Here is a 13281-nt window from a genome sequence, read left to right on the forward strand (position 1 = left end):
ACTGCTGCCGATATAGGACACGCTGGATTTGAGACATTCCCAAATTGGTTGTCCTTACGTTCCTTCTCAATTACCATCTGACTAAGGTCATCCTTCGTTGGCTTGTCTGTAATAATAGTCTTATTCAGGCCCTCGTCTGTGAGGGCGAGGTCAGGGAGGTCAGTTAGTCTGGAACCGCTCTGTAGGATCTCATCGATAAATGCGAGAATTTCCTAACTGTGTACGCCCAGTCCGTCTAGGGATTCCCTGGCGTCATAGCGCATTTACGTTAAATTTTAATCAAAGCTCGTGTGTTTTTGTCAATTGCCATACAAAACAAGTCAGCAAAGGCTGTAGTCGGGTGATATCTTATAATACAAATCTTTCAAGATATGCCAACTATTAGATGCGTTAGCATTCTAACATCCAAATTAAGGGTCATTCATTTAGCTCTCAAAGAGCAGGAACTGGATCAATATTATTTTGATTAACTTCATAGAATCGATTTGAATTTTAAGTCCTTCCTAACCGTAATACGGAATCCATAATAAATATTATCGATATAAGATATCTAACATAGCTTAGAAATAACAAATGCCGTCTACATCGTTTCAGATTTCAATATAACTCCCATACATATCTTTATCCGATTTTTTGTGTGCACCAAATGAGTCAGGCGGACAACCGAAGTCAGCTTAGAAATCAGTGTGTCAAATTCATTGAAAATCAATTCAGATATATCTATATCTGTTTTATCCGATTTGATATTTGAATCCATCAAATCCGTAATATGGAATCCATAACAATGATAATTGGTACAACATATAAGATACATCTTATTTATATGTTCGAGATCGATTTACAACTAATAATTAGTTGGTATGATCTACTTCATATAAATACAAACCAATATAAACGTTTATTTGTTACGGGTAGATTAACAAAACATTCATAGGGGTGTAGGGTATTATATAGTAGGTCCGCCAAACTTTTGACCTTCTTTACTGGTTATTATTGCTTTTCACGCAAATATTGTTGTTCCGGGGCCTATAGGCATAATAGGTCCAGGACCAATATGTTTGAAACTATTTTTAAAATTTTTACCAAAATAACCTCCGTTTTGTGAATTGTGCGAAAATGGTTACTTTTTGTTTAGAAAAAGTGGATTTGATAGACATCCAATGTGCGATATTCACGAATATTCAAAATATTCTTACAAAGGTAAGGAGGTACCAAAAGTGTGGACCTATTTTTCTAGTTTTTACACCTGATCTAAGTTTGGTAGAAGCGGAGGCTCCCTCCCAGGTTACGAAGAAATTTCAACTGGCTAATTACTTTGCTGTCAAATTGCATGTACATATATGGATCTTCCTATCTCGCAGAGCTGAGTCGATCTAACTATGTATGTCCGTCCGTCTGCCCGTGTTAATTTGTAATGACATTACAGGTCGCAATTATGTCTCGATCCTCACGAAATTGAAATTGAAAATGCTCTCACTTTGACGCGGTATTAGCAGTCATGGATTAATATAAAGTGAGTACCGTACGTTTTAGGCCCGGATGGATAGCAATGTGAAGAACTTCTGCCTATCATGTGACACAGGCTTGTATGACATCCATCATAATACCGAATATTTGGGATATAAGTTTATATGAGGGCTACAGGAAAACTTAGACCATATGCGAGGAGAATCAAAGGAAAATTATTCGCAATTTTCAATAAGTTCACAATCTAGAGTTAAGGAAGCTGCAGAAGTCTACCAATGTGAATGGTCATCGGATTATATTTAGCGGCTAAAATGTTAAAAATACGAAATTAATCCGCAAATATTTTTTGACCACTGCGAAATCACAAATACACGAAAAGGTAAGTTCTTAGCGTTACATCGATGCTGATATCCAAGATATCGTATATATAGCAAAATATATATTCTATGTATATCGAAGTGAAAGGAAATATGCAGCTAAATCTTGAAAGTGTTCCCTGAAACAGTCTTCGAATAATTCAGTAATTCTTTCTTGTTTGAGGAACCCGACTATATTGTTGATTTAAACAGCTTAATTTTTATAAAAAACAAAAGCATTTCAAATTTTGCACGGTACGGAAAAGATGTATGCACAAATTGTTGTCCTCAATTATACATGCTTGGAGCAATCATCTCTCGAGAAAAATTCTTTCCGTGGAAGTAAAATTTTGCGCTGTTTTGACATTTATTTGATGTCAGCTACTTCAAAAACCTCCAAATCGCCGCATCGTCATACAAAGTACAAACAATGACGTGTTTATATATTATATCATTGCTTTTGCAAAATTTACTGTCGATGGCTCTTCGGCTGTACGCATGTGCAAGACTTATCAAGTTTATGAAGTTGATGATTTTTCTCGTCTATATCCAAAATATATTTAATTTTAAGAAGCTCCAGAATTAAAATCGCCCGCTCCAGGCATGCATTAATCTTTCATATTCCTTTGTCAAGGCCCTTGTAGAATAGAAAGTTAAAAACACATATATATTTTTAAAAGAAGAAAATGTTCGTACGTTTGAAATCCGTTTAGATTTGGATATAGTTCCTTGGAATATGTTTGGAACAAAAATAAATTTCCAAATTTTTATTGATATCGGTTCAGATTTGGATATAGCTCCCCTATATATTATCGGCCGATTCCAATAAAATTTGGAATGTGTGACGAAATTTGCTACAAAAATAAATTTGCCAAATTATATTGAAATTAGTTCAGACATAGCTCCCATATATATTTTCGGCCAATTTCGTGTATTAATTTCACCAAACACGTTATGTATCCCCAAATTCAGTGAAATTTGGAACATGTGATGAAACTTGGTACAAAAATATGTTTGGCAAATTATATTGATATCGGTCCATATTTGGATGTATATCCCATACATATTTTCGGCCGATTTCACACATTTTATGCATGAAACGCGATATGTATGTCCGATTCCAATGAAATTAGGAATGAGTGACGGGATTTGGCACAAAAAAAAGAATTGTAAAATTATATTGAAATCGGCTCAGATTTCAATATTTTATTAAGAAACCAAGATCCACAAAGTATTTGCAATAGTATTAGGCAATAGTAGAAAAAAACTACGCAGACCGCCTATGGGAAATTCAACACACCCCGCAAGTTTCAAGTTTATTTTTTCCATCCGATCTCTACACATAGTTATTTAATAACTTATTATCTAACAATAGTTCTTAAGTCTATGGCTTAAAATTACTTAGCATAATTCTTATTTTTCTAAGTTTATCTAATTAATACAACAAGGGGGGTCACATAGCCAATGTTACCTAACATTAATTCAATTAATCAATAAACATAAATGTAAAATAAATTTACATTAATAATTCCCCTAAAAAAAGATGTTTAAAAAAAGAGGACTCTAACAGTTTTATAATTTTTGTTTCTTACATACTATATTAAAACTAAACTTAAATCTATTTATGCTACTTAATCTAATTTACATTCTACTATATACAATATATACAATTAAAGGGCGTTACACCAGTTACTGGGCTATTTGGTAGACAGTGTCGTCAATGTCTAGCGAGCCGAACCTGCGATGATAGAAGAGGAGTGTGTCCTCTCTATATAGAAGACCTTCTTCATCTAGTGTAACTAAGCTACTCGGCGGCCTATAATTGGCCCGAATTAGCCTTTGTACATCAGTGTCGTGTAAAAGGCTTTCCCTAACTAAACTATTATCTAACGAAGTTGCCCGATCTAGGAATTTGAGGGCACTAGTCATTAGAAACTTATCTATGCGGGTGAAGTCTATGGAACTATATACTACCCTGTTGGGCGGTATGCGCCATATCCCATCTTCACCCTGTGTTGGCCTTAAGCCCAAGCAGGACCTAAGAATCCGTCTTTCCCATATGCGAAGCCTTTCCATTTGGTGGGAAGAGATCCCAAACCAAATAGGAAAGACGTAGGCAATTAATGGTCTAATAATCTGTTTGTAGATTAATGACCTAACTTCTACAGTCAGCCCTTCTCTTCTGCCGATGGCACGTTGATAGGTCCAAAATAGTCAATATGTCTTACAAATTCAAATTTGCTATGAAAAATAACTCCCAAGTATTTGACTTGGTCTGAATTTTTAATGGCTTCCCCTCCAATTGCAAGTGAAGGTTCGTACTGTCTGGCGCTACGGTACAGGTATTTCTTCTTGCCTTTGAAGGTTATAGCCTCACACTTATCGACATTTAAATGCATTTTCCAGGTTTGGAAGTATTCAGAGAGTTGCTCTAAATATGCATTCAGTCTGTTATTAGTATTCCCAGCGTGGGCTCCCATAGCAGCGACAAATATGTCATCCGCATAAATCAGGAGTAAATGCCTATCAGGCGCACGTGGTATATCACTTGTTCACGGATAAGTGAACATGTTTTTATAATAAAAGAGAATAGCGGGGCTACCTAGTGTAGATGAAAGGGATTTGTTAAATTGGGATCTTCTTAATACAGTCCACATGAAATAAGATAAGAAAATGTGGTGAGCAGACCTTCGAGTTAGAAATAAATAATACAGAATTTTCAATTGCTGCATGTGTTATGGTGGAGTTAGATTATGGGATGTAATCTTTACTCAGACTGATAAGCAAGTGCAGCATGTTTGCTTGCCACATGTGAGATAGCTATGCGTGTGTATGACCTCCCCCTAAGTTTTATGGTGGCATGGTGCATATGCATGTGTACGGTTGGTATCTATCTCTCTCTCTCTCTCATTTACACTTAGTTATAATTTAGGTTAAGTCATATTATCACAACTAGTTCTTAAGAAATGTTTTTTAATAAATAAATTCAGTGTCTTACAAACGCTCAAACGGAAAAGACTTTGTGTCTTTTAATTCATCCCAATTTACATTGGTCCACCGAGCCGGATCGGTAGAGGATAAATGTTGAAGAATTTGCCTTAACATCGAGGAAATTCTATCAGGCTAAAATTGGTCTTCAAGAGTGGAAAATTACCGAGCTAAAACTGCAGCTGGAATTGTTCCCATACAGAAGAAATTTATAAGCCAAATAAAAGGATGCTGAGTCAGAAGGAAACTTCAGCACAGAAGACTGTGGTGGCGGTGCACACCGAGGGGGCCTCATATTTGAAATCTTCAGACAGAAGGGGTGATGCATATGCCCAGGAGGACGAATCGGTGAAACGGCCGCCAATGATGAAACTAAAGGAAGAGGCTGCCACTCTTCTCGAAATGATGGGTACAATTATGGAAATAATGAGTACCTTAAAGACAGAAGAAGCCATAGAAGGCGTATTTGACTTCGCCAAAGAAAAAATTATGGACGCGGCAAGAGAAGTGATATCGTATCCAGGCGTTCATAGGCGATTTTTAGAGATGCTTCTAAAGAAGTCCAAACTAGCAGCTGCTATCAGAGCAAGTCAGCCGAATGGGACAGCGAGGCTGTATTTGGAAGATGTTAAGATCATCCTTAAAGTCACGCAGGCTCTTAATGTGGAGACCAAAGAGAAAGTCCTTGGCTTGAAGAAACAAGTGGCCTGCATAACATCCAAATTGGACGTCGAGCGAGAGGGGCGCGAAGCAGCGGTAGCCGCAATGAGAAAAATGGAAGGTGATATTAAGGAAATGGAGTTTGCCTTGATTTCACAGAAAGATGAAAAAGAAGATGCCCTCAAACTTGTCTCCAAATTGAAGGAGGAAGTCGAAAATGCTGTGTGTGTAGCCGAGGATACTAAGGACAAATTACGAGTGGCTAACCAGGAGGCAGAACGCGAGGGCAAGGCGTTGAAGGCGGTAATAAGACAACTTAGTGATGAGTTGTCTTGTGCAAAAAGAGAACGACTTGCAGCTACAACCGAACGTGACGGGTTGGCTGCAAATCTAGAATTACCAGAAAAAGAAAGAAGGATATTTCTGCTGGAGGCTAAATAATGCAACTTAAGGAAGAGTTGCTCATATCGCAGAAAACATCCAAAATCGAGGCTGATGAATTGGCTGCAAAATTAGTGGTCAATATCAACGAAAAAATGATGGTTGAAGAGGTTTATATGGAAGACCCAATTGCCGAAAGAGAATCAACTTTGGAAAAGGTAGATGGACAGCTCCCTGGAAAACTCGACACAGGGAGATTGGAAGAAGTCGAAGATAAGCTGTTTGCCAGCGAGATGAAAACTAAGAAGAAAAGCAATCTGCGTCGCTGGAATAATAAGATGCTGGAAGACGGTCAAGTTGTGATGAAGATGACTAGTGGAAGTGGTGCAGCGAATAAAATACAAGCCGAGGTGACAGAAAATTATGAACGCTGGAACGATAAACTGTCCAAGGTCGGTGAGACGGCGCTTCCAGAGAAGAATGGAAACTTTGGCTACAGAAAGAAGACGACAGATAAAAAGCATTCGGCTTGGAAATTGAAGCCGGCAGATAAAGGAGGAGGGATGTTCAAGAGAGCCAGGCAGGATAGATGGAGGAGTTACTTGGGTGCTATAACTTAACTTCTTTTCTCTTAAAATGTCACTTCTATTAGATCTATTTTATTGTTCATATTTGTAATTTTTATATTTTATATGTATTTTTGCCCCTGCCAAGAATGTTCACGGATAAGTGAACATGTTTTTATAATAAAAGAGAATAGCGGGGCTACCTAGTGTAGATGAAAGGGATTTGTTAAATTGGGATCTTCTTAATACAGTCCACATGAAATAAGATAAGAAAATGTGGTGAGCAGACCTTCGAGTTAGAAATAAATAATACAGAATTTTCAATTGCTGCATGTGTTATGGTGGAGTTAGATTATGGGATGTAATCTTTACTCAGACTGATAAGCAAGTGCAGCATGTTTGCTTGCCACATGTGAGATAGCTATGCGTGTGTATGACCTCCCCCTAAGTTTTATGGTGGCATGGTGCATATGCATGTGTACGGTTGGTATCTATCTCTCTCTCTCTCTCATTTACACTTAGTTATAATTTAGGTTAAGTCATATTATCACAACTAGTTCTTAAGAAATGTTTTTTTAATAAATAAATTCAGTGTCTTACAAACGCTCAAACGGAAAAGACTAAAAAGCTAGCTACCATTCTACATATATTAAACTCAAAGCCTAGCCTTCTCATTTTATATATAATGGCATTTTGCCATACGTTGTCGAACGCTCTGGCAAAATCTAAACTAACAGCGATAGTTATGTGTTTGTTATTTAGAGCTTTAGTCACATAGTCCCCTAAGACCATCAGGGCATGTGAAGTTGAATGACCCTGCCTGAAGCCAAATTGACTATCAGATAGGATTGCTCCTTCTTCTAACTTCTCTCTTATATCAGAGAGTAAAAAATACTCAAAAAGCTTCCCGAACGCTGAGAGTAAGGTAATTGGTCTATAACTACTGCATAATGTCGAGTCCTTGCCAGGTTTCAGGATGGGAATTGTAATTGCCCTTTTCCATGAAACCGGGAAATAGCCCAGATTTATACAGTGGTTGAAGATAATCGCTATATGTTTCCAGGCAGCGCCATCGGTCCTCCTTAACACAATGTCAGGGATTCCATCAGGTCCTGCGGATTTGCGATTAGATCTTCTTTTCAACCCTGCTCCGATATTGGGAGCTTTTAGGAATTTATTACTACGCCATGTATTTTCCTCACTTATTATGGAACCATCTGCAGTTAAGTTATCTGCAAATGTCACCAGTGGTGAGTTATCATTATAAATTGATACATCACTTCTAATAGCATTGCTGAAAGGAGTGGTATCGACGGCATCAGATTGTCCTTGAACAACATCCGCTAACATGTTAGCCTTTTGGCTAGACATGACTGCCGTGGTCCCATCGCTGCCGACGAGTTCTGGGATTTTGGCATGGCGGCTAATACCTGCTGCAGCCTTAACTTTACCGTACATACGCTCATCCACCTGGATTCCATTGAGGAATTGGACCCACTGAACTGTTTCGTATTCCGCAATTGCTCCTTGGATAATTCTATCCGCATTGCGAATTTCTGCCTTGAGAGTTATATACCTCTCAGGGTTTAGGGTACGGTATAATCTTCTCCGTAGAACTTTCTTTTGCCGGATAAGGTCTAGTATTTCTGGCGAAAGTCTCTATTCCCAGAATATGTTCTAGGAATGGTGGACTCCATGGCATTTCGGAAAACCTCACTCGTGGCATGGTGGACTCCATGGTATTTCGGAAAACCTCACTGAGTGACATTCCGATCTATAGGAAGTTGGCAGTTGGGAAGCTCTTCCGCCAATATCCTGTTGAATTGTCGTTTGTCCATTCTTCTATAGTTGAAGAAAGTCCGTCTAGGTCTACGTTCCGGTTCGTCCCCGTATACCGTCATTTTCAGCGCTCTGTGATCGGAATTACAGTCTACTGTTGTAATCCCTCGCCCCCCCATTGTCATCAACATGGGTACCAGACGAAGCCAGACAGATGTCGATAAAGGATTGTGATCCAAAAGCGACCCTGGTCGGTCCTTCTGTGGGTATTACATTTAAAACTGGACAGCCGATTAGGAAATCAAAGACTATCCGTCCTCTTGTACATGTTTGGTCACCCCACCAGCTAGTGTGTCTAGCATTGAGGTCTGCCCCTACTATAACTTCCGCAGATCTAGCTAAGTTCCCAAGTGGTTCTAAGCTATTTATATTGAAAATCTCAGATGGCCTACAGTACATAGCCACTGCGTACAGTGGTGACCCGCCGGCCCTATAGATTCTAACACAAGTACACGCGATGGGTCCCAAATCAAGCGGTACTTTTTCACATCTTATGTTTTCCCCTACTAGTATAGCGGTACCCCCACCCCTCAAATCACTTCTATACTGTAAGAAACTAACATATCCTCCTATCTCAAATCTGTGGTTTTGAGATAGTTTGTGTTCTGCCAACATCATGACCTCCGGCTGATGCTCATCGAGAAATAGACGGAGGTAGTGCCTCTTATGTCTCGATACAACAGAGTTAATGTTGGCAAATATAAATGTAGAAGACCTAACCATTTATACCTAGCATGCCTACCAAGGAGACCATGGCTTTAGCCTGGCTTGCCTTGTCCTTACTTTTTAGTTCTTCCGAAAATTGACGAACTTGCATGACAGATGTCAAGAAATCTTTACCGAAGATTTCATTACAAAGTTCGTCAAAAAGCGTGAAGCCACTAACTACTTGGCCTAGCGATTGCTCGCCCAATCAACACACCCCGCAAACAATCATAGTTTTGTATGTAAAATTCACCCTCGATCGGCAAACTCACCACCAGAACTGCTCGCTTCTTTGCAACAACAAAAAGTAACAGTTTAGCTTTCAACGAGTAGGAGATCATATTGTTTGATATCATGATTCATGATTTTCCATTTCGCAAAGAATTAGCAAACAAAATGTTTACGAGAGAGGGAGAGTTACACTTTCTGGTGGTGAGTTTACTGACCGATGGTGAATGTTATACACAAAACCAAGATTGTGTGAAAAGTGTGATGAAATGCCAATGGGCAATGAGCGCTGCTCTACGAGCAACAGAATTTCCGTTGGACTTTAAAGGAATGCCGTTTCCTGTGCGCTTGGCATTTGCTATAACAACTAACAAATCCCAAGGACAAACTCTTCTTGTATGTGGACTAAATCTGGCATGTTCCTGCTTTTCTCATGCTGTACCTGACATGTCGGCCTACGCGTTTGTAGACCAAACAAATCGCTGGTGAAGGAAAAACAGAAAAATCACTGTATCTAAAGCATTAGAAACTACGTGCTTTTACATTTTAGAATTAGTTTTATTTTCATTTAAAAACCACAAAATATTCGTATATAAAACTTTGAATGAATATAAAGGGGTAGCGAAAGGAATAGCGATGTGTGGTTCAACTAATAAAGTATATATGTAATAACAACTATTGGTTTTTATACCCTACACCACAAGGTGGTCAGGGTATTATGTCTTTGTGCATTTGTTTGTAACAGGCAGAAGGAAACGAGATAGACCCATAGTTCCTTTTGATGATCTGCATAGAATCACATTCTGAGTCGATTTATGCATGTCCGTCCGTCCGTCTGTCCGTCCGTCTGTCCGTCCGTCCGTCCGTCTGTCCATGTATTTTTGTAAACAAAGTACAGGCCGCATTTATTGCCCGATCCACATGAAATTTTGCACAGATCATTTGTTTGGCCCTATTGAAATTGGAAATAATCGGTCAAAATTTAGATATAGCTCCCATATATATCTTCGTCCGATTTGCTTTTTATTGTGCACCAAACGTGTAATATCAGTCCGAATTGTATGGAATTTTGCATATACACCCAAATTAGGTCTGAAAATATGTATGCCAAATTTGATTGAAATCGGTTCAGATATAGCTATAGCTCCCATATATATTGTTCATCCGATTTGTTATTTTTGTCCACCGCCGCCGTAATATGCACTCTGCAACAACAATACTTGGGGAAATATATCAAATGCAGCTCAGAAATACACTTGCTAAATTTTATCGGGATCGGTTCAGATTTGGATATAGCTCCCATATATAACTTCGTCCGATTTACCTTTTATTGTGCACCAAACGTCTAATATTTGTCCAAATGGGATGGAATTTGGCACTTACGACCGAATCGGGTCTAGAAGGTAGTATGTCAAATTTAGTGAAGATCGGTTCAGATATAGCTATAGCTCCCATATATATTGTTCATCCGATTTGTCATATTTGTTACCCACAGCCGTAGTATGCACTCCGTAACAACGATATTCAGGGAAATATATCAAATACAGCTCAGAAATATCTTTGCCAAATTTTATCGAGATCGGTTCAGATTTGGATATAGCTCCCATATATATCTTTATCCGATTTCAAATTAATTGTGCACCAAATGGGCAATACAATTCCGAATTTAAAAGATACAAATGCTTTGGCATATTTAGTCCTTTGAACTTTAAATTATAATTATAATCATAGCGTATATGTTTGAATTCTCCCATAAAAACTTTTATTTGTTATGTGGAGCTCTACTAAATTAGCAAAGTGGTGTAGGGTATCATAAAGTCGGCCCCGCCCGACTTTAAGACTTTCTTTACTGGTTCTAATTTGATATTGATATTATAATTATTTTCAACCTTTGACACATTGATTATTGCATTTCTATTTTCCGCCATAGTATGGAGGGTATATTAAGTTTGTCATTCCGTTTGTAACAGCTCGAAATGTACGTTTTAGACCCCACAAAGTACAGACCGATAGACGGAGGGACATTGCTAAATGGACATAGAATTTTATGCCGATCAAGAGTATAAAGATCAGCATAAAATTCTATATCGATTTAGCAATGTCCGTCCGTCTATCGGTCTATTCGTCTGTTGATAAAATTTTACTCAAATGTGTATTATCTCTGCAGGACTTTTAATAATGAAAATGGGTGATGTAGGTCCACGTTTTGGTATAGCCCCCATATAATGGTACCTCCCTTTTTCGGTATTTTGATGATTTTAGCGACATTATTCACCGGAATTGTTTTAAATTTGTTATTTTAAGTTCATAATGGATGCTACAGCCTAAGATGGAAAATTGTCTGTGCAGGTCCACGTCTTCGTATAGACCCCATATAATGGTACCTCCCGATATTCGACATTTTGATGGTTTTATATTATTCACCAGAAGTGTTTCAAATTTGGTATTTAAAGTTCGTAGCGGATCATGCCTATGATAGAAAATTGTCTATGCAGGTCCACGTCTTCGTATAGCCCCAACATAACGGTACCTCTCTATATTCACCGAATTTTTTATTCAAGTTTCGCATCCACGTCGTCGCATAGACCCTAATATAACGGCTACACTCAGTCTTTTTAAGATGTTAAAAGAATTTTTAACGGATTTTATTTTTGTTGAAAATCTCCAAAATCGTTCCAAATGGTGGAGGGTATTCAAAGATCGGCCCGGCCGAACTTACTGCTTTTTTACTTGTTTTCTAATAGGAATTTATGCATTTAGAATTAAATTAACAAAAATATTTACGAATTAAAAATAGAAATGTCAGTATGCTTATATTAAATACAATATTCTTTTTTCTTACAGAAAACTCGAGCTCGGCTAGCAAAATATATCAAATTTATGGTTATTAACCCTAGCCGTGTGCTGATCAAACAGGGAGATATGCCCCAAATGGTATATTTTATACTAACTGGCGAAGTGGAAGTAAGCAAAAATACCTTTAATCCGGTAAGTTTTATACGACAAAAACAATAATTTCGTATTACTGTACAATTCTAAATACAATGTGAAGCCCTGTTACTCAGTTTATTACTTAAAGAAATTGTTTACAAAAACACTTCAGAGAATAAGTTTCCAATACATGATCTTGAAAAAATTACTGCATAAAAATGAGGCCAACATTTCGATGTTTGAGAAATATTCTTTTTATACCCTCCACCATACTATGGAGGGTATATTAACTTTGTCATTTCGTTTGTAACTCCTCGAAGTATTCATGTCAGACCTAAGAAAGTATATATATTCTTGATCAGCGTAAAATTCTAAGTCGATTTAGCGATGTCCATCTGTCTGTCTGTCCGTCTGTCTGTTGTAATCACGCTATCTGTCCAACGAATTGAGATAGAAGGCAAAAATTTTGCACAAATGTTTATTTTTCCAGTAGGCAGGTTAAGTTCGTAAATGGGCCATGTACGTTTTCATATAGCCCCCATATAACGGTACCTCCCGATATTTGGTATTTTGATGCTTTTAGCGACATTATTTACCGGAATTGTTTAAAATTTGGTACTTGAAGTTCGTAATGAATACTACAATCTAAGACAGAAAATTGTCTGTGCAGATCCAAGTCTTCGTATAGACCCCATATAACGGTACCTCCCTATATTCGGTATTTTTATGATTTTAGCGTCATTATGCACCCGAATTGTTTCAAATTACGTATTTAGAGTTCGTGGTGGGAACTTCAGTGTGTGACAGAAAATTGTCTATGCAGGTCCAGGTCTTCGTATAGGCCCCATATACCAGTACCTCCCCATATTCGGTATTTTCACGAGTTTGTTTGAAATGTCATATTTGAAGTTGGTAATGGATGCTACAGCCTATGACAGAAAATTGTCTATGCGGGTCCAGGTCTTCGCACAGCTCCGATATAACGGTACCTCCCTATATAGGATATTTTGATGATATTAGCTACATTATTCACAGTTTACTTAAAGTTTTAAATTTGAATTTGGTAATGACTTATGACAAACAATGCCTATGTAGGTCCACGTCGTATAGACACCAATATAACGGCTATATTCGGTATTTTAAAAATTTTAACAGAATTT

General features: G+C 37.9%; 1 protein-coding gene across 1 annotated transcript in view; it reads left to right on the forward strand.

Moving 5' to 3' along the window:
• LOC101895633 (uncharacterized) overlaps positions 1 to 13281 on the forward strand; it is a 46833-nt gene that overhangs the window by 3755 nt on the left and 29797 nt on the right. Inside the window, exon 3 of the mRNA XM_059123434.1 lies at positions 12035 to 12178. Within this exon, the coding sequence (XP_058979417.1) occupies positions 12035 to 12178 (144 nt within the window). The remainder of the gene's footprint in view (positions 1 to 12034; positions 12179 to 13281) is intronic.

The sequence above is a fragment of the Musca domestica genome, unplaced genomic scaffold (assembly GCF_030504385.1).
Source record: "Musca domestica strain aabys unplaced genomic scaffold, Musca_domestica.polishedcontigs.V.1.1 245, whole genome shotgun sequence".
NCBI classification, from domain to species: Eukaryota; Metazoa; Arthropoda; class Insecta; order Diptera; family Muscidae; genus Musca; species Musca domestica.